Below are 26,288 nucleotides of genomic sequence, written 5' to 3'. Positions count from 1 at the left end.
AATGTACTGGAGTGTCCAGTCAGTCAGTGTGTCTGTATGAACCCCTCTCTCTCAGTGCAGTGTTAATGTACTGGAGTGTCCAGTCAGTCAGTGTGTCTGTATGAACCCCTCTCTCTCAGTGCAGTGTTAATGTACTGGAGTGTCCAGTCAGTCAGTGTGTCTGTATGAACCCCTCTCTCTCAGTGCAGTGTTAATGTACTGGAGTGTCCAGTCAGTGTGTCTGTATGAACCCCTCTCTCTCAGTGCAGTGTTAATGTACTGGAGTGTCCAGTCAGTGTGTCTGTATTAACCCCTCTTTCTCAGTGCAGTGTTAATGTACTAGAGTGTCCAGTCAGTCAGTGTGTCTGTATGAACCCCTCTCTCTCAGTGCAGTGTTAATGTACTGGTGTCCAGTCAGTCAGTGTGTCTGTATGAACCCCTCTCTCTCAGTGCAGTGTTAATGTACTGGAGTGTCCAGTCAGTGTGTCTGTATTAACCCTTCTCTCTCAGTGCAGTGTTAATGTACTGGAGTGTCCAGTCAGTCAGTGTGTCTGTATTAACCCCTCTCTCTTAGTGCAGTGTTAATGTACTGGAGTGTCCAGTCAGTGTGTCTGTATGAACCCCTCTCTCTCAGTGCAGTGTTAATGTACTAGTGTCCAGTCAGTATGTCTGTATGAACCCCTCTCTCTCAGTGCAGTGTTAATGTACTGGAGTGTCCAGTCAGTGTGTCTGTATTAACCCCTCTCTCTCAGTGCAGTGTTAATGTACTGGAGTGTCCAGTCAGTGTGTCTGTATTAACCCCTCTCTCTCAGTGCAGTGTTAATGTACTCTAGTGTCCAGTCAGTCAGGGTGTATTTATCTCTTTGTTTCTCTCTCAGTGTGTGCAGTGCCAGTTGAAGCAGGCAGTGGGGATGTCTGGCAGTAAGGCTCTGGGCGGTGCCCGGCGGCGCAGGACGCGGTGCCGGCGATGCCAGGCCTGCATGCGGACAGAGTGCGGAGAGTGCCACTTCTGTAAGGACATGAAGAAATTTGGTGGGCCGGGGCGCATGAAGCAGTCCTGCCTGCTCCGACAGTGTACTGCAGTAAGTATAAGAAATTTCCTAACCGACCCGCTGTCTTTCCTGAACACCCAGTCAATCCACTGTCCCTCCCCAGACGTGGTGCCTGACCGGCTGTGTATTCTGTATGCCGTGCCTGTGCGACCCGTGTCTTTCCTGTACGTGGTGCTCAACCAACCTTCTGTCTATCCCTTGCCTCTGCTAAACCGAACTGTTGTCTCTCCCTGACACCATAACCCAACTGACCTACTGTTTCTCCCAGACATGCTACCTAATGGACCTGCTGTCTCTCCCAGACATGGTGCCCGAATAACCCTCTGTCTCTCCCTTACACCCTGACTGCTTGATTGATCCACTGTCTCTCCCCTAACCTGCCTGACCGATGTGCTGTCTCTCCCGGACACCCTTCCTGACTGACCCTCCGTCTCTCCTGAACATTGTGCCTGATGACCTGCTGTCCCTCCCGGATGCCGTGCCTGATGACCCACTGTCTCTGCCCTACACCCTACCTGATCAATATGCTATCTCTCCTGTACACACTGCCTGTGCAAACCTGTGTCTTCTCCTGATGTCGTACCCTACCGATCCACTGTCTCTCCCCGATGCTGTAGCTTACCAACCTGCTGTCTCTCCCGGATACGTTGCCTGACGAACCCACTGTCTACCTCTGCCCTGCACCCTCTCACCTGTGTTGTGTCCCCTCAGCCAGTGCTACCCCACACAGCCGTGTGCCTGTCCTGCGGTGAGGCTGGGAAGGAGGACACGGTGGACTCGGAGGAGGAGAAGTTCAGCCTGTCCTTGATGGAGTGTACCATCTGCAACGAGATCATCCACCCAGGCTGCCTCAAGGTGGGTGCCCCTGCGCGCACACATGCACCCCTCTGCCTTGTGTCCCTCGCGCCTGCCCCTGGCAGAGAAGGTGAGCTAGCGCAGGTAGAGATCGGTCACAGCATTGAGCCAGCTCCGGTAGTGAAGGGTGGTATTGATTAGTCACAGCGGTGAGTCAGCGTCGGTAGCGAAGGGTCACGGCCGCGAGCCGGCGCCGGTAGCGAAGGGTCACGGCCGCGAGCCGGCGCCGGTAGCGAAGGGTCACGGCCGCGAGCCGGCGCCGGTAGCGAAGGGTCACGGCCGCGAGCCGGCGCCGGTAGCGAAGGGTCACGGCCGCGAGCCGGCGCCCGTAGCGAAGGGTCACGGCCGCGAGCCGGCGCCCGTAGCGAAGGGTCACGGCCGCGAGCCGGCGCCGGTAGCGAAGGGTCACGGCCGCGAGCCGGCGCCCGTAGCGAAGGGTCACGGCAGCGAGCCGGCGCCCGTAGCGAAGGGTCACGGCCGCGAGCCGGCGCCGGTAGCGAAGGGTCACGGCCGCGAGCCGGCGCCGGTAGCGAAGGGTCACGGCCGCGAGCCGGCGCCGGTAGCGAAGGGTCACGGCCGCGAGCCGGCGCCCGTAGCGAAGGGTCACGGCCGCGAGCCGGCGCCCGTAGCGAAGGGTCACGGCCGCGAGCCGGCGCCGGTAGCGAAGGGTCACGGCCGCGAGCCGGCGCCCGTAGCGAAGGGTCACGGCCGCGAGCCGGCGCCGGTAGCGAAGGGTCACGGCCGCGAGCCGGCGCCCGTAGCGAAGGGTCACGGCCGCGAGCCGGCGCCGGTAGCGAAGGGTCACGGCCGCGAGCCGGCGCCCGTAGCGAAGGGTCACGGCAGCGAGCCGGCGCCCGTAGCGAAGGGTCACGGCCGCGAGCCGGCGCCGGTAGCGAAGGGTCACGGCCGCGAGCCGGCGCCGGTAGCGAAGGGTCACGGCCGCGAGCCGGCGCCGGTAGCGAAGGGTCACGGCCGCGAGCCGGCGCCGGTAGCGAAGGGTCACGGCCGCGAGCCGGCGCCGGTAGCGAAGGGTCACGGCCGCGAGCCGGCGCCGGTAGCGAAGGGTCACGGCCGCGAGCCGGCGCCCGTAGCGAAGGGTCACGGCCGCGAGCCGGCGCCCGTAGCGAAGGGTCACGGCCGCGAGCCGGCGCCGGTAGCGAAGGGTCACGGCCGCGAGCCGGCGCCCGTAGCGAAGGGTCACGGCCGCGAGCCGGCGCCGGTAGCGAAGGGTCACGGCCGCGAGCCGGCGCCCGTAGCGAAGGGTCACGGCCGCGAGCCGGCGCCGGTAGCGAAGGGTCACGGCCGCGAGCCGGCGCCCGTAGCGAAGGGTCACGGCAGCGAGCCGGCGCCCGTAGCGAAGGGTCACGGCCGCGAGCCGGCGCCGGTAGCGAAGGGTCACGGCCGCGAGCCGGCGCCGGTAGCGAAGGGTCACGGCCGCGAGCCGGCGCCGGTAGCGAAGGGTCACGGCCGCGAGCCGGCGCCGGTAGCGAAGGGTCACGGCCGCGAGCCGGCGCCCGTAGCGAAGGGTCACGGCCGCGAGCCGGCGCCCGTAGCGAAGGGTCACGGCCGCGAGCCGGCGCCGGTAGCGAAGGGTAGGGACTTTCTAACACTCCTTGTCTCTGTGTTGCAGATGAGCAAGGCTGAGGGCATTATCAATGACGAAATCCCCAACTGCTGGGAGTGTCCCAGGTGCCACAAGGAAGGCAAGACGAGCAAGGTGAGCAAGGCTGCTGCTGCAAGAGGTGCTGAAGAACTTCAAGGGGGTCCTGTACTTGAGGGGGGCGTTGTGAAAAAAGTGAAGCAATTTTGGATGCAGTTTGAAAAATGTAGGATTGATGGCAAAATTTGTTTATAGACTAAGAGGCTCTAAAAGATTTTACCTTAAGAATGCCACTGCATTGCCTCTTACCAGTGTTTATGCTTTTAGAAGTTGTCAACCCTGGTGTCCTGACTGCTGGTCAGTACAGATCCCAGGACACTGTCAGTAAGAGTAGGGGTGTCCTGACTGCTGGTCAGTCCAGATCCCAGGACACTGTCAGTAAGAGTAGGGGTGTCCTGACTGCTGGTCAGTACAGATCCCAGGACACTGTCAGTAAGAGTAGGGGTGTCCTGACTGCTGGTCAGTCCAGATCCCAGGACACTGTCAGTAAGAGTAGGGGTGTCCTGACTGCTGGTCAGTACAGATCCCAGGACACTGTCAGTAAGAGTAGGGGTGTCCTGACTGCTGGTCAGTACAGATCCCAGGACACTGTCAGTAAGAGTAGGGGTGTCCTGACTGCTGGTCAGTACAGATACAGACACTGTCAGTAAGAGTAGGGGTGTCCTGACTGGTCAGTCCAGATCCCAGGACACTGTCAGTAAGAGTAGGGGTGTCCTGACTGGTCAGTCCAGATCCCAGGACACTGTCAGTAAGAGTAGGGGTGTCCTGACTGCTGGTCAGTCCAGATCCCAGGACACTGTCAGTAAGAGTAGGGGTGTCCTGACTGCTGGTCAGTACAGATCCCAGGACACTGTCAGTAAGAGTAGGGGTGTCCTGACTGCTGGTCAGTACAGATCCCAGGACACTGTCAGTAAGAGTAGGGGTGTCCTGACTGCTGGTCAGTACAGATCCCAGGACACTGTCAGTAAGAGTAGGGGTGTCCTGACTGCTGGTCAGTCCAGATCCCAGGACACTGTCAGTAAGAGTAGGGGTGTCCTGACTGCTGGTCAGTACAGATACAGACACTGTCAGTAAGAGTAGGGGTGTCCTGACTGCTGGTCAGTCCAGATCCCAGGACACTGTCAGTAAGAGTAGGGGTGTCCTGACTGCTGGTCAGTACAGATCCCAGGACACTGTCAGTAAGAGTAGGGGTGTCCTGACTGCTGGTCAGTCCAGATCCCAGGATACTGTCAGTAAGAGTAGGGGTGTCCTGACTGCTGGTCAGTACAGATCCCAGGACACTGTCAGTAAGAGTAGGGGTGTCCTGACTGCTGGTCAGTACAGATCCCAGGACACTGTCAGTAAGAGTAGGGGTGTCCTGACTGGTCAGTCCAGATCCCAGGACACTGTCAGTAAGAGTAGGGGTGTCCTGACTGCTGGTCAGTCCAGATCCCAGGACACTGTCAGTAAGAGTAGGGGTGTCCTGACTGCTGGTCAGTACAGATCCCAGGACACTGTCAGTAAGAGTAGGGGTGTCCTGACTGCTGGTCAGTACAGATCCCAGGACACTGTCAGTAAGAGTAGGGGTGTCCTGACTGCTGGTCAGTACAGATACAGACACTGTCAGTAAGAGTAGGGGTGTCCTGACTGCTGGTCAGTCCAGATCCCAGGACACTGTCAGTAAGAGTAGGGGTGTCCTGACTGCTGGTCAGTACAGATCCCAGGACACTGTCAGTAAGAGTAGGGGTGTCCTGACTGCTGGTCAGTCCAGATCCCAGGACACTGTCAGTAAGAGTAGGGGTGTCCTGACTGCTGGTCAGTACAGATACAGACACTGTCAGTAAGAGTAGGGGTGTCCTGACTGCTGGTCAGTCCAGATCCCAGGACACTGTCAGTAAGAGTAGGGGTGTCCTGACTGCTGGTCAGTACAGATCCCAGGACACTGTCAGTAAGAGTAGGGGTGTCCTGACTGCTGGTCAGTCCAGATCCCAGGATACTGTCAGTAAGAGTAGGGGTGTCCTGACTGCTGGCCAGTACAGATCCCAGGACACTGTCAGTAAGAGTAGGGGTGTCCTGACTGCTGGTCAGTACAGATCCCAGGACACTGTCAGTAAAGTAGGGGTGTCCTGAACACTGGTCAGTACAGTGCCAGTAAAAGTTGGGGTGTTGACCCTGACTGCTGGTCAGTCCAGATCCCAGGACACTGTCAGTAAGAGTAGGGGTGTCCTGACTGCTGGTCAGTACAGATCCCAGGACACTGTCAGTAAGAGTAGGGGTGTCCTGACTGCTGGTCAGTCCAGATCCCAGGATACTGTCAGTAAGAGTAGGGGTGTCCTGACTGCTGGCCAGTACAGATCCCAGGACACTGTCAGTAAGAGTAGGGGTGTCCTGACTGCTGGTCAGTACAGATCCCAGGACACTGTCAGTAAAGTAGGGGTGTCCTGAACACTGGTCAGTACAGTGCCAGTAAAAGTTGGGGTGTTGACCCTGACTGCTGGTCAGTCCAGATCCCAGGACACTGTCAGTAAGAGTAGGGGTGTCCTGACTGCTGGTCAGTACAGATCCCAGGACACTGTCAATAAGAGTAGGGGTGTCCTGACTGCTAGTCAGTACAAATCCCAGGACACTGTCAGTAAAGTAGGGGTGTCCTGAACGCTGGTCAGTACAGAGTCAGTAAGAGTTGGGGTGTCCTGACTGCTGGTCAGGACACTGTCAGTAAGAGTTGGGGTGTTGACCCTGACTGCTGGTCAGTACAGAGTCAGTAAGAGTTGGGGTGTCCTGACTGCTGGTCAGGACTCTGTCAGTAAGAGTTGGGGTGTTGACCCTGACTGCTGGTCAGTACAGTGTCAGTAAGAGCTGGGGTGTCCTGACTGCTGGTCAGTACAGTGTCAGTAAGAGCTGGGGTGTCCTGACTGCTGGTCAGTACAGTGTCAGTAAGAGTTGGGGTGTTGAACCTGACTGCTGGTCAGTACAGTGTCAGTAAGAGTTGGGGTGTTGAACCTGACTGCTGGTCAGTACAGTGTCAGTAAGAGTTGGGGTGTTGAACTTGACTGCTGGTCAGTACAGTGTCAGTAAGAGTTGGGGTGTTGAACCTGACTGCTGGTCAGTACAGTGTCAGTAAGAGTTGGGGTGTTGAACCTGACTGCTGGTCAGTACAGTGTCAGTAAGAGTTGGGGTGTTGAACTTGACTGCTGGTCAGTACAGTGTCAGTAAGAGCTGGGGTGTTGACCCTGACTGCTGGTCAGTACAGTGTCAGTAAGAGCTGGGGTGTCCTGACTGCTGGTCAGTACAGTGTCAGTAAGAGCTGGGGTGTTGACCCTGACTGCTGGTCAGTACAGTGTCAGTAAGAGCTGGGGTGTTGAACCTGACTGCTGGTCAGTACAGTGTCAGTAAGAGCTGGGGTGTCCTGACTGCTGGTCAGTACAGTGTCAGTAAGAGCTGGGGTGTCCTGACTGCTGGTCAGTACAGTGTCAGTAAGAGCTGGGGTGTCCTGACTGCTGGTCAGTACAGTGTCAGTAAGAGCTGGGGTGTCCTGACTGCTGGTCAGTACAGTGTCAGTAAGAGCTGGGATGTTGAACCTGACTGCTGTTTAAACGGAGGCCCCGATATGACATGCCTTCATTCTCCTCCTCCTGCAGGACCAGGGAGATGGCTCTGGGAAGCGGCGGACAGACAATGGGGAGGTGGGGCGCTGGAAGCTGACGGACGACCCCCCTCCAAACAAGAAGAAGCCCCCCGCCGCAGAGGAGGGGGGGCAGGGAGGACACAAGCGCAAGAAAGAGAAGGAGCTGCCCCAGGACAGTGGGCCTAAGAAGAAGGTGAGGAAGGGAGAGGGCTGTGTGTCTGGGGGGTAGGGGTATCCCTCTCTCACTCCTGTCTGTCCCTTAGCGTGTTGGTGTGTCACTCTCTCACTCCTGTCTGTCTCTTAGTGTGCCAGTGTCACCCTTTCACTCTTGTCTGTCCATTAGTGTGTCAGTCAGTATCACTCTCTTACTCCTTTTTGTCACTTAGTGTGTCCGTGTGTCACTCTCTCACTCCTGTCTGTCCATTAGTGTGTCAGTCAGAATCACTCTCGTACTCCTATCTGTACCTTAGCGTGTCAGTATGTCACAGAGATCACAGAGAATCCCTCAGTAATAAACATACACAGCAGGACAGGAGACACAGTGAGAGAGAGAGGAGATCACAGAGAATTCCTCAATAATAAACATATACAACAGGACAGGAGACACAGTGAGAGATCACAGAGAATCCCTCAGTAATAAACATACACAGCAGGACAGGAGACACAGTGAGAGAGAGAGGAGATCACAGAGAATTCCTCAATAATAAACATATACAACAGGACAGGAGACACAGTGAGAGATCACAGAGAATCCCTCAGTAATAAACATACACAGCAGGACAGGAGACACAGTGAGAGAGAGAGGAGATCACAGAGAATTCCTCAATAATAAACATATACAACAGGACAGGAGACACAGTGAGAGATCACAGAGAATCCCTCAGTAATAAACATACACAGCAGGACAGGAGACACAGTGAGAGAGAGAGGAGATCACAGAGAAGTCCTCAATAATAAACATATACAACAGGACAGGAGACACAGTGAGAGTCTCATCATCATCCTGAGTTTGTTTTCTCTCTTGCAGGTTAAAGGAGGCCGAGAGAAGCACCTCAAGAAGGTACACAGCTTGGAGTGAGGACGTTGGTCAGAACCCCAGTGCAGTGTGCACCCCTAATCTTGACACAGCTCAGAGTGAGGATGCTGGTCAGAACCCCAGTGCAGTGTGCACCCCTAATCTTGTCACAGCTCAGAGTGAGGATGCTGGTCAGAACCCCAGTGCAGTGTGCACCCCTAATCTTAACACAGCTCAGAGTGAGGACGCTTTTCAGAACCCCAGTGCAGTGTGCACCCCTAATCTTGACACAGCTCAGAGTGAGGACGCTGGTCAGAACCCCAGTGCAGTGTGCACCCCTAATCTTAACACAGCTCAGAGTGAGGATGCTGGTCAGAACCCCAGTACAGTTTGCACCCCTAATCTTGACACAGCTCAGAGTGAGGATGCTGGTCAGAACCCCAGTGCAGTGTGCACCCCTAATCTTGACACAGCTCAGAGTGAGGATGCTGGTCAGAACCCCAGTGCAGTGTGCACCCCTAATCTTGACACAGCTCAGAGTGAGGACTCTGGTCAGAACCCCAGTGCAGTGTGCACCCCTAATCTTGACACAGCTCAGAGTGAGGACGCTGGTCAGAACCCCAGTGCAGTGTGCACCCCTAATCTTGACACAGCTCAGAGTGAGGATGCTGGTCAGAACCCCAGTGCAGTGTGCACCCCTAATCTTGACACAGCCTAGAGTGAGGATGCTGGTCAGAACCCCAGTGCAGTGTGCACCCCTAATCTTGACACAGCTCAGAGTGAGGATGCTGGTCAAACCCCAGTGCAGTGTGCACCCCTAATCTTGACACAGCTCAGAGTGAGGACTCTGTTCAGAACCCCAGTGCAGTGTGCACCCCTAGTCTTGACACAGCTCAGAGTGAGGACGCTGGTCAGAACCCCAGTGCAGTGTGCACCCCTAATCTTGACACAGCCTAGAGTGAGGATGCTGGTCAGAACCCCAGTGCAGTGTGCACCCCTAATCTTGACACAGCTCAGAGTGAGGATGCTGGTCAGAACCCCAGTGCAGTGTGCACCCCTAATCTTGACACAGCTCAGAGTGAGGATGCTGGTCAGAACCCCAGTGCAGTGTGCACCCCTAATCTTAACACAGCCTAGAGTGAGGATGCTGGTCAGAACCCCAGTGCAGTGTGCACCACTAATCATAACACAGTTCACTGGACCCGACCTCTAGCTAGCTTCTACACATGTCCTTTCCTTATCTAACATCCAAATTCTCCCCCTCATGCAGTGCTCATGAGGGGTTTTGCTTCCTTCCTAGAGAGCACAGGTTGATGGCCACTGTAAGCTCCCACTTCCTGGTCTTTAAATGTCACCTGACATTATGTTCCACCAATTGGTCAGGCGGCAGAGGATGGCAGGTTCTGGCCCCACTGCCTTCTGGGGAGTGTAGTTTGGTTGAGAGCTGCCATCTTATCCCCACCTGCTGCCCATCTTGTAACACGCACAGCTAGATGAAGATGTGACCCTCTGGGGATGTTTTTCCCACTGTTGTCCAAACTGTTGAGTGGCTTTGCCGTGAGAAATTCAGACTGCTGCAAGGACGCAGTACGACCGTGGTGAGGAGGTGAAAACTCCAGCCCTGTGGTTCGAGGAGCTGGAAGGAGGGGGGTGTTTTCTTTCCAGGGGGGCAGCGCCGGCTCACGGTCCGAGCATGCGCCGTGCAGCAGTTCCCCGTTTGTCCGACTGCGGTTTTGGACTGTCCTCCGCGCCGAGTTCCCCCGTCTCGCTGACAGGGTCTATAAGAGCTTCCCTGACAAGCCGACGATCAGCCCAATTACGACAGCCGCAAATTAACACAGACAGTTAACTAGCTCTGGGGTGGGAAATCGAGGTAACGTTCTCCTGTGTGATGGCCACAGGGAAGCCCAGACCCGCCTCTCTCAGCCTGTCAGGGGACCTCTGTCTGACCTTTTCTCTCTCCGTCTCGGCACAGAAGCAGAAGCCAAACTCCTCCTCGGACTCGGCCGGAGGCAGCAGCGCTGGGGGTCCCCCGCCCTCCTCCTCCTCCTCCTCGCAGGCCCCCACGGGTTCGGACGCCGGCCCGAACCCCAGCCTCGCGCTGCCGCCCTCGGGGCCCGCCTCGCAGGCGGCCGACCAGCGCTCGCACCAGCGCGAGAAACTGGAGCGCTTCAAGCGCATGTGCCAGCTGCTGGAGCGCGTGCGCGACTCCAGCTCCTCCAGCTCCTCCAGCTCCGAGTCCGAGTCCGACTCCGACTCCCAGGGCTCCGAGGACCGGGGGGGTGGGGCCGCCTCCGAGCCTAGCTCGCCCGCCGCCGGCCCCAACAGCAACAACAACAGCAGCGGCCGCGGCCGAGACCGAGAGCGGGAGCGCCGCCTGGCCGAGCTGGGGTTCAGCGCCAGCGAGGACGAGGAGGACGAGGAGGAGGAGGAGCGGGCAGCGGAGGAGGAGGAGGGGGAGAGGAAGGCGGGGGGCGAGGGGGAGAACGAGAGGCCGCGGCGGAAGAGCGAGGGGGACAGGGACGGCCAGAGGGGCCGGGGGCTCGCCAAGGGGTCGGCGGAGGAGGAGGACCGGAAGCCGCCCCTGTCGCCGCCCCCCTCCCCGCTGCCCCCTCCCTCCTCCGGGCCCTACCCGCCCAACGCCTCCTCCCTGCACCCCAACCCGCCCCCCTCCCACCCCGTCATCAAGCAGGAGGCCAAGCGCAACGGCTCGGAGACGCGCAACGGGCGCACGCGGGCGGGCGCGAGGGAGAGCGCCGCGCAGGAGAAGGAGAACGCCAACGCCAACCACCGCCGGGGCAAAGGGGGCAACCGCAAGATCCGGCAGCAGCAGGGCCAGCAGAACCAGGCCCCGGCCTCCGGCCCCACCCAGAACACTAGCGCCAACGGGGGCGGCGGCGCTGGGGGGGGCTCCCACCCGGGACCCAACAACAGCCAGGCCTCCGGCCAGCTGCCCAGCCCCCCCGGCCGGCTGGCCGCCCGGTCCCAGCTGCTGAAGCGCGCCCCCCCGCCGGGGCCTGCCCCACCCCCGCGGCCCGTGCAGATGGAGAGGCACCTGGTGCGCCCCCCGCCGGCCTGCCCCGAGCCCCACTGCCTGCCCCTGGACTGCGGCGCCTCCCACGTCATGCAGCGCGACGTCTGGCTCAGCGTCTTCCAGCACCTCACCCAGCGCGAGCTCTGCGTCTGCATGAGGGTCTGTCGCACCTGGAGCCGCTGGTGAGCAGCGGGCTGGGCGCAAGGGCGGCTCGGAGGGGTTTCACGCTTTCTTTACTCCTCTACCTCTCCCTCCCTCTGTCCACTCCCCCTCTCTCTCTTTACCTCTCCCCTTCCCCCTTTTCACTATCTGCCCTCTTGCCCTCTCCCTCTCTCTCACTCTCTCCCCTGTCTCCCTTAGGTGCTGTGACAAGCGGCTCTGGACCCAGATTGACCTGAGCCGGCGGCGCTCCATCACCCCCCCGATGCTGAGCGGGATCATCCGCCGGCAGCCCGTGTCCCTGGACCTGGGATACACCAACATCTCCAAGAAACAGCTCATGTGGCTGATCAACCGGCTACAGGGTGAGACCTGCCGCTGGCCGCTGGCCGCTGGCCGCTGCCCCCCCCGCCCGCCCCGCCTCTCCCCGCTCCCCGTTCACTGCTCGCTGCTCTGCCTCTGTGCCAGGTCTGCGGGAGCTGGTCCTGTCGGGCTGCCCCTGGTCGTCCGTGTCAGCGCTCTGCTCGGCTCTGTGCCCCTGCCTGCAGGCGCTGGACCTGCGCTTCGTGGAGGACCTGAAGGACTCGCAGCTCCGGGAGCTGCTGGCGCCTCCAGCTGAGACACGCACAGGTCAGACACACACTGCTGATCCTCTGTGCACTCACACGTGCTGGGTTTGTCTGTATGAACCCCTCTCTCTCAGTGCAGTGTTAATGTACTGGAGTGTCCAGTCAGTGTGTCTGTATGAACCCCTCTCTCTCAGTGCAGTGTTAATGTACTGGAGTGTCCAGTCAGTCAGTGTGTCTGTATGAACCCCTCTCTCTCAGTGCAGTGTTAATGTACTGGAGTGTCCAGTCAGTGTGTCTGTATGAACCCCTCTCTCTCAGTGCAGTGTTAATGTACTGGAGTGTCCAGTCAGTCAGTGTGTCTGTATGAACCCCTCTCTCTCAGTGCAGTGTTAATGTACTGGAGTGTCCAGTCAGTGTGTCTGTATGAACCCCTCTCTCTCAGTGCAGTGTTAATGTACTGTAGTGTCCAGTCAGTCAGTGTGTCTGTATTAACCCCTCTCTCTCAGTGCAGTGTTAATGTACTGTAGTGTCCAGTCAGTCAGTGTGTCTGTATGAACCCCTCTCTCTCAGTGCAGTGTTAATGTACTGGAGTGTCCAGTCAGTCAATGTGTCTGTATGAACCCCTCTCTCTCAGTGCAGTGTTAATGTACTGTAGTGTCCAGTCAGTCAGTGTGTCTGTATTAACCCCTCTCTCTCAGTGCAGTGTTAATGTACTAGAGTGTCCAGTCAGTGTGTCTGTATGAACCCCTCTCTCTCAGTGCAGTGTTAATGTACTGGAGTGTCCAGTCAGTCAATGTGTCTGTATGAACCCCTCTCTCTCAGTGCAGTGTTAATGTACTGGAGTGTCCAGTCAGTGTGTCTGTATGAACCCCTCTCTCTCAGTGCAGTGTTAATGTACTGGAGTGTCCAGTCAGTCAGTGTGTCTGTATTAACCCCTCTCTCTCAGTGCAGTGTTAATGTACTGGAGTGTCCAGTCAGTCAGTGTGTCTGTATGAACCCCTCTCTCTCAGTGCAGTGTTAATGTACTGTAGTGTCCAGTCAGTCAGTGTGTCTGTATTAACCCCTCTCTCTCAGTGCAGTGTTAATGTACTAGAGTGTCCAGTCAACCTCTGTCTGTTTCACAGGCCACACCGAGAATCGAGGGCGGTTCCAGAATGTGGCAGAGCTCCGGCTGGCAGGTTTGGAAGTGACGGACAGCTGTGCTCGCTTGCTCGTGCGATACCTTCCCCACCTGACCAAGCTGGACCTCAGTCAGTGTCCCCAGGTCACTGACCAGGCCATCCACACGCTGACCGCTCCCACCTCCCCGCTGAGGGACACACTGACACACATTAACCTCTCAGGTACCGAGACTCGATGAGACCGGCGCCGTGAGAGCTGCTGTGATGCTGTGAGAGCCGTGTCTGTATTCACTCGCTCCCCGTGTGTTTCCCAGGCTGTGCGAGGGTAACCGACCAGAGCCTGGCGCTGCTGCGGCGTTGTCCGTCCCTGTGTCGTGTGGACCTCCGCTCCTGCCGCTTGGTGTCGCCCGATGCCTGTCAGCACTGGGCCCAGAACTGCGCCCGCTTCTCCTGCCCCGAGGACAGACTGCTGCTTAAGAACAGCTAACGGGCACACACTCCCCGCCACCGAGAGAGGGAGAGAGAGAGACTGCATCGTTCGCTCCTGCTCTGCTCTGCTCGCACTCATGGGACGGGCACAGAGAGAGAGAGAGAGTGGTACCGGGATCGAGAGGGAGGGAGAGAGTGAGACAGTGTGACACCGGGATCGAGAGGGAGGGAGAGAGTGGTACCGGGATCGAGAGGGAGGGAGAGAGTGGTACCGGGATCGAGAGGGAGGGAGAGAGTGAGACAGTGTGACACCGGGATTGAGAGGGAGTGAGACAGTGACACCGGGATCGAGAGGGAGGGAGTGTGACACCGGGATCGAGAGGGAGTGAGACAGTGTGACACTGGGATCGAGAGGGAGTGAGATAGTGTGACACCGGGATCGAGAAGGAGGGAGAGAGTGAGACACCGGGATCGAGAGGGAGGGAGAGAGTGAGACAGTGTGACACCGGGATCGAGAGGGAGGGAGAGAGTGAGACAGTGTGACACCGGGATCGAGAGGGAGGGAGAGAGTGAGACAGTGTGATCGAGAGGGAGGGTGAGTGTGGCATCGTGAGTGGGAGAGGGAGTGAGAGAAACTGGCACCGTGAGTCAGGGAGTGAGACACTTGATGCAGGAGGTAGAGAGTGAGAGATACTGGGAGTGAGAGGGGGAGAGTGTGACGTACAGAATGAGTGAGTCACAGGAGACACACTGCCACCTTCCACTCCTGCTGTAGAGTTGGCAGTGGGCACCAGAGACAATGAGAGAGAGGGACAGTGATCGGGCACTCTATCTCCCTATATCCCAGGCCAGCCGTGTGAAGCACTCACCTTCAGGAGCACTGAGCAGCCAGGTGCATCACCAGAAGGCCAGTTACAGGGCACTGTGGGTGCTGATGGCACACAAGATGCAAGTAAAGCAGCGCATGCCTGCCGCCTGCTGGCACGTTTTTGTCATTATTACTGCTGTGTTAATGTTGGGCACACAGATCAGCTATCATCCCCTCTCCGACTCGCCTCCCTACAGTCCATTTTCTCGGTTCTTCGAGAGCACGGGCAGACGGTTGCCAAATCTCAGTCACCGCACTGGTCCTGGTGTGGGCTAGAGGTCGCTGGTCTGACCCTGGGATTCACTCTTAATGCATCTCACGCTGACAGCAGGGAGGGACGCCACTCCTGCAAAGAGTGAAAGAGAGACCATGAGGTGGCACAGTCCACAGGGCCTGAGAGGCTGCAGAGGCGACAACGGTGTGCGCTGACAATTCCAGGTTCCCAGAGGAAAAGGAGGAGAGAAATCGGTGACCCCGAGGTCAGGTTCCAGATCGTAGACCAGGGGTATACATGCAGTATGCCTGTGACCACATAGTGAAGAAATAGAGACGTGACTTGAAATGAAGGCTCGGCCGTCATTTAAACTGTGAAGTACATTCCTGCTTGGTCATCCCATCCCCTGGGCCGAGCCCTCCTGTTGTTGGAGCGGTCACTGCCTGCGAAAGAGGGGGCTGACCAGATTTCTCCGCTCCTGTCCTGGGGGACCCGCCGTGTCTCCTGGTTCTCATTTCGGCTGAGCTCTTGAATCCCCGCTGCTCATCGATGCCTTGAATTGAACTGCAGGCTTGTTCGGCTGTCGCTGCACGCTGCCCTGGGCTTCAGACGTGCCAGACTTCAGGGTGTTTCATTTACGGCTTTGGCATACAGACCTTTGTTCAGACTTTCCTCAGCTTGCTCTTTTGCTTCCTTAATTCATACTAGGTTGAATAGCTAATGGTAAACGGGCACAAGTGGGAGTGACACTGCATCAGACACGCGTGGAATTCAGTGGGGATAGGGCATTTGATGTGTGCCACCCACAGTGTGGAGTGCTACTGTATCAGACACACCCACGGTGGGGAGTGACCCTGTATCAGACCCACCCACGGTGGGGAGTGATGCTGTATCAGACACACCCAGCGTGTAGAGTGACGCTGTATCAGACACGCCCATGGTGGGCTGTGACCCTGTATCAGACACGCCCACGAGGGAGTGACCCTGTATCAGACACGCCCATGAGGGAGTGACACTGTATCAGACACGCCCACGAGGGAGTGACACTGTATCAGACATGCCCACGGTGGAGAGTGATGCTGTATCAGATACACCCAGCGTGTAGAGTGATGCTGTATCGGACACGCCCACGGTGGGGAGCGACCCTGTATCAGACACGCCCACGGTGGGGGAGTGACCCTGTATCAGACACGCCTATGGTGGGGGAGTGGCCCTGTATCAGACACACCCACGGTGGGGAGTGACCCTGTATCAGACACGCCCACGGTGGGGAGTGACCCTGTATCAGACGCAAGGGTGGTTGGTTTCGGCTCACTCACTGAACGAGGGAACCTGCAGGACCAGAGCCAGGTCCCACTGCCCTGAAGCAACATCCTGAGCAGAGTACAGGTGGACAGCTGTGAGACTTAACAGACCTAGCGAGGATAATTATCATGATGGCGGTGTAGAGCTGGCAATGGGCACCAGAGAGTGAGAGAGAGGAACCGTGGTCTGTCCTTTCCAGATGTAAAATAAGACGCCTTTCCACTTGTAAAATAAGGAACCCCAAAATCTGACTATCGAATGTTCTTAGGAAGATGCTGCTATAAGAGGTGATGTGGTTACTAGGTGCTATGATTTTGCCACGGGTATTTTGAGAAAGGGTCACGCATAGATCATGGGGGAAAAAAACAGTCGTGTGAATGTACACGTCATGTAGGTTTCTTTACATCCGTACCGCATTGATCAGCAAATTTGGCCCATCAGTGAAATTAACTGCAGAAGGGACAATAGCCACTTGCCCGCTTTTTCAAGTTTTCGGGGGCACTCCATTGTAGGTATGACACTAATGTTTCTCAGGGAGCATTCCAGAGCTGGGCTGCGTCGGCGCTCTGGAACACGTAATGGGAGTGTCAGAGGTGCGGGAAAGTCCTCTTCCCGTCCATGAAACCTCTGTCCCGTGCTGCGCTGGCTTTCCCGTTCAAGGGCCGTGCGCCCCCCGTCGTCTCTGGCGGCAGTTCTCAGCCTGTGGGCGGTGGCCCCCTTGTGGTCAGTGAAGCTGCTGCAGAGGGTCTGCGGGAAAACGGCGTCGTGACCTGGATTGAGACAGATCCTACCTCTCCATCCTGACGTCCTGTCTGTGAAGTCCGGCACTGTCGAGGTGGAGAGTGATACGCAGTTAGAGGTGTGCACAGCGGTCGGCTTTGCTGTCTTGCAGCGCGGGGGCCCCCGGGTTCAAATCCGGACCTGGGGTGCTGTATGTGGGGAGTTTGTATGTTCTCCCTGGGTTTGCCTAGGTTTCCTCTGGGTGTCCCGGGTTTCCTCTCTTCATAACTTTAAATCTCTCCGACCGCTCCAGGGCAAAATGTAATCTCTAAAGGTTACAACTCACTCGATCAGTGAACTCTTAGCTGAATCTGGGTTCAGGTACCTGAAGAACAAAGCCCGGCAGAGACAACTGGGCCTTGAGGAACTGGGCTGAGGACTCCAAGGTCAGTCCTCAGCTCTTGTGTATATTGGAGTTGTCCTGTTTCTTTCTGCACTGCGCCAGTGACATTATTGTCCTTCTGCACGAGCATGCGCGTCAGGCCCTGCGTGAGGCACAATGCCAGACTACCTGGTACAGCGGTGGCTTGTGGCTGTGCCGTTCTGTGCTTGGTATTGTGCTACAGCTGCATCACCCGGTAGTTTGGAGACATGCTGTATGGACACCTGCAGGAGACACTGTACATCCTTTCAGGAAAAAGTCTTGCCAGGGATTTTAGTGGAGTGGTCTATACGAAGGGCAGCGTGTCAGAGAGCGCAGGAACACCAGTCAGATTGGAAGGAACTGAAATGGTGTTGGCACAATGCTTATGTTGTGCGCATAAGGAACTGCACGTGAGTGAGAAAGCCTGTGGTGAGATTCTTGTGTGTGTCCGTGCAACAGTGTGAGATTCTTGTTTGTGGCCATGCAGCAGTGTGCAAGTGTGAGATTCTTGTGTGTGGCCGTGCAACAGTGTGTGAGTGTGAGATTCTTGTGTGTGGCTGTGCAGCATGTGCGAGATTCTTGTGTGGCTGTGCAGCATGTGCGAGATTCTTGTGTGTGGCCGTGCAACAGTGCGTGATTGTGAGAGACTGTGTGTCTGCATGCAGCGTGTCCATGTGTGAACACAAACCCAGGGAACTGGGTGGAGTGACCTCAGCCCATTGCTCACCTAATCCCACCCCAAACGGGAGCCCGCGAGTCCAGAGCCTCAGCGCCTTGGCCGACGAGTCCTCCTAGCTCGTGCAGGGCAGCCAGGGAGCAGAAGCGATCGGATCGAGCAGAGTCAGGGATCGCAGGCTTGGTGGGACAGCGCCGGAGAGAGAGCGCCCCTTAGCCTCCCACCCCCATCACTACGTGTGCCATTTCAGGGACTTATTCTTCGTCTTTTTCTCTTTCTTTCTTCAGCCAGTTCGGCACCGCTCTCCCTCTCCGTCCCACGGGGAGGAGGGGAGAGAGGGAGCCCTTGTGCTCGACAATGCACTGAACCGTACTGGAGCCAACCGGGCTGGACTGGGCCGGACTTTGCTGAGGTGGTCTGGACTGCACTGCATTGTATTGTGTTTGGTGCAACTTTGCCTAGACTGTGTTGTGGTGTGTACTGAGCTGGCCTGATGTACTGTACCGTGCTGTGCTGTGCTGGACTGCAGTGCATTGTATTGTACTAAACTGATCTAGACTCTGTTGCACTGAACTGGACTGTTCTGTATTCTGTCCCGGTTGGCTTTTAGCGCAACTGAACTGTATTGGACTTCCTACTATGAGTACTCCACACACTTGTATTTCACTGGACGGTTGTCTTTTATTGTACTGGACTGGTCTTATTATATACTGTACTGGAACTGAAGGGGTATTCTTGTACTGGACTGTGCTATACTGTGTGGGAACAGAATGGGGAGTATTGGACTGGACGGTGCTATACTGTGTGGGAACTGAATGGATAGTATTGTACTGTACTGGATTGTATTATTCTGTACCGCCCTTTCTGATCCCCTCTTGTACTGGACCAGTCTGTATTCTACTGTACAGTAACAGAAGGGGCAGTATTGGACTGGACCATATTATACTCTCCTGCCCCTTCTGATACTGTGCAGAAGAATGCAGCCTGGTCCAATATAATATAGGAACAGCATGGACAGTATTGGGTTGGACCATATTATTGTGTACTGTCCATGCTGTTCCTATATTATATTGGACCAGGCTGTATTCTACTGTACCATAACAGAATGGGTAGTATTGTACTGTACAGGACTGTATTAATACTAAATGGCAACAGAATTGGTAATATTGTACCGTATAATTCTCTATGCGTGCAGAATGGGCAGTATTTACTGTGCTGGACTGTAATATACAATATGAGAGCAGAATGGGTAGTACTGGGCTGGACTGTATCAATACTGCACTGCCCGTTCTGTTCCCATATTGTGCTGATATGGGCTGCACTGTTCTGTACAGATGCAGAAACAGCAGTACTGTACTGGGCCGAACAGTTTAGCCCGACTCAGGGAAGTGTCGTACAGAAGTGTTCACTGAGCTGTGAGCTGGACCTGCTTTTAGATGAGTGTCCCTGGAGGCTGGTATGTGTTTCTGAACTGTATGTTACTTTTCCGGGCGGCGGTGTCTTTGTCTTGGCTTTGGTTAGGTGCCCGGTGCTGTCGGCTGCGCTGGGCCGTATTGGGCCGACTGCACAGAGGAGATGGACACTGTGGACTGCCCCGTCTTGTACTGAGCTCTACTGTTCCGCATTTGGTTTACTGTGGTTTGGACCGTGTTGTACTTCACTGTTTTGAACTGTACTGATCTGTTTTACTTCATTCGTGGCTCTATAACGCCATGCTGGGCTGTATTGTACTGTTCTGGACTGGACTGAGCTACATGGTACTGGACTGGACCATATCGGACTGGACTGACCTCAGCTCGCTGTCTCTTGTCGGACCTTGCCAAAATTCCAGCTTCCCTCTATCTGGGGGGGGGGGGGCTTTTATTGATTGTCCTTTTATTTTGTCTGTTTTATAATTTTATTTTTTTATCCTGCTTTTCTTTTTCTTCCATTTTTTTTTTGTTGGTTGCTGTTTCATGAACATGACAAAAAAAAAATCCCAAAACAGATGGGAGAGAGATTGAGAGAGAGAGAGAGAGAGAGGCGCTCACCTCTAAGAATAAAGACTTTCCTCGGGAAATGAACAAAAAACGTTTGACAAAATGAAAAAAAAAATCAAGGCAGCTACTTAAAGGGTAACTACTGTACAAAAGAGAAAATAATGAAAAAGTGGAAATAAAGGAGATGGGCTTGTTTTTATGAGCTGTGTGGAAGCGGTGTGGGTTTCAGTGATTCGAGTGCTTACTGACTCCTTGCACGTCCGGCTTAACTCGGATGCACCTGAAGACAGGGCTCGAACCGCCAACGGGCTCCGATTAGGCCAACAAGTGGTTCCCTAGCTGCAGGGGCAGCAGTGTGGCCCCTCAGTGGCTGGAAGACTGAGGGTTGTCCACCTTGGAGAAAGATTCACTTCACTCGCCACTAAGCGACACTTTATTCCCTGGTGTAGACTGCAACACTAAAACACGCCGCTGTACACGTGGGTCCCAGTGGAAGTCTCTTTGGATAAAAGCACCAGCCAGATAAATTAGTAATTAGTAACCTGGGTATTAAGTCAGAGGGGAGCTGGCGTGAAGCGCTGAAGATGCAGTCATCCTCCAGGACAGACGTTGATCATCCTTGGGCTACTGTATTCACTCTTCCAGATCCTGCCGTGGTTCACAAAAAAGGAGCCCCAGTCCAGTGAGTCTTATAGGTCCCCCTCAGTCAGAGGGGCTCCAGCCCCAGTCCAGTGAGGCTTACAGGTCCCCCTCAATCAGAGGGGCTCCAGCCCCAGTCCAGTGAGTCTTATAGGTCCCCCTCAGTCAGAGGGGCTCCAGCCCCAGTCCAGTGAGTCTTATAGGTCCCCCTCAATCAGAGGGGCTCCAGCCCCAGTCCAGTGAGTCTTATAGGTCCCCCTCAGTCAGAGGGGCTCCAGCCCCAGTCCAGTGAGTCTTATAGGCCCCCCTCAGTCAGAGGGGCTCCAGCCCCAGTCCAGTGAGTCTTATAGGTCCCCCTCAATCAGAGGGGCTCCAGCCCCAGTACAGTGAGTCTTATAGGCCCCCCTCAGTCAGAGGGGCTCCAGCCCCAGTCCAGTGAGTCTTATAGGTCCCCCTCAGTCACAGGGGCTCCAGCCCCAGTCCAGCGAGTGTTATAGGCCCCCCTCAGTCATACAGACTGGTGTAGGGAGGTAGATCTCTCCTGTCTGGAATAGAGGAGTCTGGGAGAAGATTGCATCCTAGTGTAAAGTCCTAAAGGCTGTAGATTCAGGTTCAACCCAGGTTTCACACTCACTAGTGTCACCAGGACACGGGGTCACACTTGGAAACCGAAGGGGGATTCATTTAGGACCGAGAACAGGAGCCCCTTCTTTACACGAAGAGTGGGTGGTGTCTGGGCACCGCTGGCTGCACCGTTACGTGTGCTCAGCTCCTCAACTCCCACACGAGCCGGAGGGGCTGAACGCTCCTTTCTTCTCCGCGGAGACAACTACGTGGTGGGGGGGCGGCGTTTCGTATTGCTGCCTCGCAGGGCTGGGGCCCTGGGTTCAGTTCCTGGGGGGTGCTGTCTGTGTGGAGTCCGCATGTTCTCCCCTGTGTTCGAGTGGGTTTCCTCCCGCGGTCCTCGTACATGCCGGCAGCTTGATTGTCTTCTGGGTGAGCAGGCCCTGGGGTGAGAGCGTGCCTGGGTCTGTGTGTGCCCTGTGGCTCCGGCTCCCTTCCAACCCCGGATTGGAAGAAGTGGCATTACGTACATATTACAGATGGTAAAGCAAAGCACACAGGGATAAGGGCATGTTAAACTAAATTAATAAACAGAGTGAAAATTGCAGGAGTCGCATGCAAAGACGATCCCTCATCACGACCCGTGACATGATGCTAGTTACTAAAAGAGGCATCGGGACCTTGATGATAACAAGATTGACCTGCTTTAGGCCGTGATTTCGCTTCGTTATCAAGTGTCATACAATTAGGGGGTTGTCTCACTCTAGATGGGACTGTATTCCAGAAGCCAGGGGCTCTAAACTGAAGATGCCGACTCTCCGAGTTCAGCGGCTCCGCACAGCAGCAAACAACCCGCCCCAGCCGAGTCTCTCGGGTTTCCGACAGGACTGCCGCCAGGGGAGAAATCTGTAGCCCGAAACTCTGGGGGGGGCGGTGATACTTCGGTTGAAACGGAGCCGTTGCAAGTACCCACGCGAAATCGCGCAACCATGCCGCCGACAGAAGATAACGACGAGCCATCTGGTATTTAGCGATGAAGCACGGTTTCACGTTCAGCACCACTCTCGCGATTATTGTTGTAACGTTTTCAGGGCTCGGCGAGGATTGACACAGTAATTTCAGACTCTCGTTTAAAAGAGAAACGGCGCTTTTATTTTCCGGACGGGCGTCCGGCACAGCAAAAGCACAACCACGGCGCCCAGGACCGGAGAGAGAGATGAAGAGCGCAACACACTGGGGTCTGTTCGGGTACAGGTACACAGGATAGGGTGGCAATTGGGCGCAAGTATAACAGGGGTGCGAACCCAGGGAACTATTTACACGAATCCGGGCGATCTCACCAGACTGTACGCCCGTTTTGCAGTGGGTCAGCGGCACTGGCCAGCGGCTCTCCCCGGCCCCGTCCCGCCCCTCGCCGCGCACCCCAGCCGGGCGCCCTTCGGCCGCAGCGCCAGGCGAGGGCGCTACATTAGTATTGTCTGGAGCGACAAAGTACCACACTCGATCATTTTTGCAGCTACATCGACGGTAACGAGGTTCTGAATCGTTAAGAAAACAATAGTTGTACATCCAACAGAAAGCACAGACTGCTATAACTACAGTCCTAGTTATATAACGATTGTAAGTATAAGGATTGAACTACCGCAAGGAATCGGTCCCCCTGAGCAAACAGGATTGTCATCATGTTGACACCCAATGACGCAGACACGAATGCGCCGTTCCTGGACGGACAGTTCTCCTGCACATCAAACAGCCCGATGTAGGGACAGTGAATTCGGGCTGAGTGTAGTTATCTGACCATTGACAAAGTACAACTATTTCTAGGGCGCAAGTTAAGTGGGCGAAAGGGGACCCCCTTTTGCCTTATTGTTTTATTTTATTTTCAATCAGTTACATTTATCAAATAAATAGTAACTGCGCCTTAATATTTGCAGAAGTACGTCAAGTTTAAGTTTGTTCGCTGCAGAGGTTGTGTTAACTTCTTGTCACTTAGAAAATCAACACAACGTGTAGTTTGGCCAGGGGTGCCCAAACGTCTGCATGAAACTGCCGGTATGATACGTCCTTCAAAAAAAGTGGGTGTCCTTCACCCTCGAAGGGCTGGACTGCCCCTCCCCGCACCCTGCTGCAGACATGTTCATGAGGCAGAGATGGGCAAAGCCTCTCTGACTGGACCATAGCGCTGCATCAGAAGCAGCTCTCTGATGAGAACCTTCACCTGGGCATCGTTCTGTCTAGCATGCTGTTGTCTCGCAGCATGACCCTTAATACTCAGACCGGAAATCGTCCACAGAAGAGAGGCGTCTTGTCAAGCAGGGAGAATCAGTTTCTCCCAGGGGTCAGGAAAAGGGCATCTGACCTTGTGCAGTGGGAGGCTCTTAAATGTGATTGCTGGGTGATGAATGGGTAATGGTCAAACTGTTGCCTAGCAACGAGTTGGGGTGCTCAGAGTATTTCCTAGGAGTGGGTGGGTGTGGCCAAACCGATGCCTAGCACTGGGTGGGTGTGGCCAGCCCGATGCCTAGCACTGGGTGGGTGTGGCCAAACCGATGCCTAGCACTGGGTGGGTGTGGCCAGACCGATGCCTAGCACTGGGTGGGTGTGGCCAGACCGGTGCCCAGCATTCAGTGGGTGTGGTTAGACCGATGTCTAGCACTGAGTGGGTGTGGTCATTCAGCCACTTAGCGGAGGATGGGGGGGGGGTGTGGTCAGACAGGTGCTTAGCAGCGAGTGGGTGTGGCCTGACTGTTGCCAGGTGAGAAGAGAAAAGGAGGGGCTCTTTATTACTGTTTTGCCAAAGCTGTGCCAGGGAATACAGAGGACTCATTGCTCTGCCTAGGGCCAAGCCTTGCAGTAACACTATCCTGACATCGTGCTCACCATTGTAATTGCTTCCCAGTCTGGCAGCAGTAAACCATGTGGCAACATCAAACCCTTAAGTCTTTCTTCCTAAGTCCGGGGCGTTAGACCCTGTGGTCTTTATGGAGAATTTTTAAGTAGGAAAAGAGTTGGTTGATTCTGCGATCAAGAGTGACAAAGCTCTGTTTCTGCGTTTGTCTTCAGGGCATAAAACTACGTAAACAATTTACAATTTAGTCTTCACCAACCTTTTTTTAAAACAAATGGAGCCAAAAGATATGGATTATAAAAAGGAGGTGTTAAATGAGATTATATTACTATGATCCAGGCAGCCATGAAGTGTAATAGCGTGTGCTGATCGCATCCTGAGTGCCTTCCTCAGGGCCTCAGTCACAGCGCCTGGGACAGGGGGGTGTCTGAGGTGATATTTACCCACAGGCAGACGAAGAGGCAGGTAAACACAGTGACCAAGGGGGGTTAATGAGGTTTATTCTGGTTAATTAACTTCACAATAAATCATAAAAACCATAATCAAGGGTTAATGTTCAACATTGACAGAGCACAAAATCGATACAGAGACTGAAGACAAGGAGAGAGAGAAGGAAGACAGGAGGAGAGAGAACAGAAGAGAACACAGAAATGAAAGAAAATCAGTATCACCCTCCTCTTCTATAAAGCTTGTGCCATGAGCGCTTGCTCTGGTCAGCCCTGATCCAGTTAATTACAGTGCACAGTCCTTCTAGGCTCTTCTGCTGCCTGGAGCCCCGATCCTGCTGGGTCACTGTCGCAGCCCTGCTGTTTACAGAGGTGGATATTTCATTCTACAGCTAGAGCTCTGTCTGCACTCAGAGAAACGAGACTCAGTCCACGAGTTCATGAAGCGACTGCAGCCGAACAACAGCAAGTCGCTCCGAGCGTCTTTGTGTCTGAAGGACTAAAACTCCTCCCCCTCCTTCCTCAGGGCCGGGCCTGAATCCTGCAGAGAGGAAGTCCCGCCTTCTCCACAGGCTCCCTTGCCATTGGACGGTCCATGGCTGTCAGTCTCACTGCTGCACAGACGTTTCCCAGAGATCTCTGCTCCAATGTGAAAGAACAAGTTTTTAAAAGGTTCTGAATGGAGAGAAAATACCATCTCTGAATTGTGGCCTGCTTAAAAAGGACTTGTTGAAACATAATACTGATCATGCATGTTCATGTGTAATGATAAGCATGAATTCTGAACTGCTGTGCTCACCATGAGAGGGGCATATATCTCAGGTACCCTGCCATAAATACCGTCTACACAGCTTACTTTACCGTGCTCGCTTCGGCAGCACATATACTAAAATTGGAACGATACAGAGAAGATTAGCATGGCCCCTGCGCAAGGATGACACGCAAATTCGTGAAGCGTTCCATATTTTTGTCCTCCTTTCTGTTATAATGGGAGCGACGGGCCGTTACTGAACATATTTTGAGGGGCGTCAGTGTGAGGTGAGGTGCAGGACAGTTTCCTTTCTTTGTTGACTGGAGAAATGTCTGCAGCAGCTCCTATCACTCAGTAGATCTAAACCCAATTTAAACTCCTGGTATAATACTGGAAAGCTGGAAAAGGAGGTGAAGTTCTATTCTCTCTGTGAAATGAGACTATATCGCTGTGATCCAGGTGGCCATGAAGTGTAATAGCGCTTGCTGATCACATCCTGAGTGCCTTCCTCAGGGCCTCAGTCACAGTGCCTGGGACAGGGGGGTGTCTGAGGTGATATTTACCCACAGGCAGGCGAAGAGGCAGGTAAACACAGTGACCAAGGGGGGTTAATGAGGTTTATTCTGGCTAATTAACTTCATAATAAATCATAAAAACCATAATCAAGTGTTAATGTTCAACATTGACAGAGCACAAAATCGATACAGAGACTGAAGACAAGGAGAGAGAGAAGGAAGACAGGAGGAGAGAGAACAGAAGAGAACACAGAAATGAAAGAAAATCAGTACCACCCTCCTCTTCTATAAAGCTTGTGCCATGAGCGCTTGCTCTGATCAGCCCTGATCCAGTTAATTACAGTGCACAGTCCTTCTAGGCTCTTCTGCTGCCTGGAGCCCCGATCCTGCTGGGTCACTGTCGCAGCCCTGCTGTTTACAGAGGTGGATATTTCATTCTACAGCTGGAGCTCTGTCTGCACTCAGAGAAACGAGACTCAGTCCACGAGTTCATGAAGCGACTGCAGCCGAACAACAGCAAGTCGCTCCGAGCGTCTTTGTGTCTGAAGGACTAAAACTCCTCCCCCTCCTTCCTCAGGGCCGGGCCTGAATCCTGCAGAGAGGAAGTCCCGCCTTCTCCACAGGCTCCCTTGCCATTGGACGGTCCATGGCTGTCAGTCTCACTGCTGCACAGACGTTTCCCAGAGTTCTCTGCTACCTCCGTGAAACAACAATTTTTTAAAGGTTCTGAATGGAGAGAAAATACCATCTCTAAATTGTGATTTGCATAAGAAACACTTGTTGGAACATAATAATGATAATATATGTTGATGTGAAAGAATAATCATGAATTCTTAATTACAGTCCCCACCATGAATGGAGT

General features: G+C 55.0%; 1 protein-coding gene and 1 non-coding gene across 2 annotated transcripts in view; both read left to right on the top strand.

The window, feature by feature from the left end:
• fbxl19 (F-box and leucine rich repeat protein 19) overlaps nt 1-19,876 on the top strand; it is a 32,576-nt gene extending 12,700 nt beyond the window's left edge. Inside the window, exons 2-11 of the mRNA XM_088916911.1 lie at nt 858-1,061; nt 1,743-1,886; nt 3,517-3,603; nt 7,164-7,343; nt 8,178-8,210; nt 10,141-11,381; nt 11,560-11,723; nt 11,827-11,988; nt 13,052-13,270; nt 13,363-19,876. Of these exons, the coding sequence (XP_088773037.1) occupies nt 891-1,061; nt 1,743-1,886; nt 3,517-3,603; nt 7,164-7,343; nt 8,178-8,210; nt 10,141-11,381; nt 11,560-11,723; nt 11,827-11,988; nt 13,052-13,270; nt 13,363-13,535 (2,574 nt within the window). The 5' untranslated portion in view covers nt 858-890 and the 3' untranslated portion in view covers nt 13,536-19,876. The remainder of the gene's footprint in view (nt 1-857; nt 1,062-1,742; nt 1,887-3,516; nt 3,604-7,163; nt 7,344-8,177; nt 8,211-10,140; nt 11,382-11,559; nt 11,724-11,826; nt 11,989-13,051; nt 13,271-13,362) is intronic.
• A 5,146-nt stretch (nt 19,877-25,022) lies between these two features.
• LOC148834207 (U6 spliceosomal RNA) lies at nt 25,023-25,129 on the top strand. Its single transcript, XR_016091172.1, has one exon. It is a non-coding gene; the product is annotated as a U6 spliceosomal RNA (small nuclear RNA).
• Nucleotides 25,130-26,288: the final 1,159 nt, after the last annotated feature.

The sequence above is a fragment of the Atractosteus spatula genome, chromosome 5 (genome assembly GCF_055471065.1).
Source record: "Atractosteus spatula isolate fAtrSpa1 chromosome 5, fAtrSpa1.hap1, whole genome shotgun sequence".
NCBI lineage: Eukaryota > Metazoa > Chordata > Actinopteri > Semionotiformes > Lepisosteidae > Atractosteus > Atractosteus spatula.
Note: the sequence above shows the minus strand (reverse complement) of the source record. Positions and strands in the feature narration are given on the sequence as shown.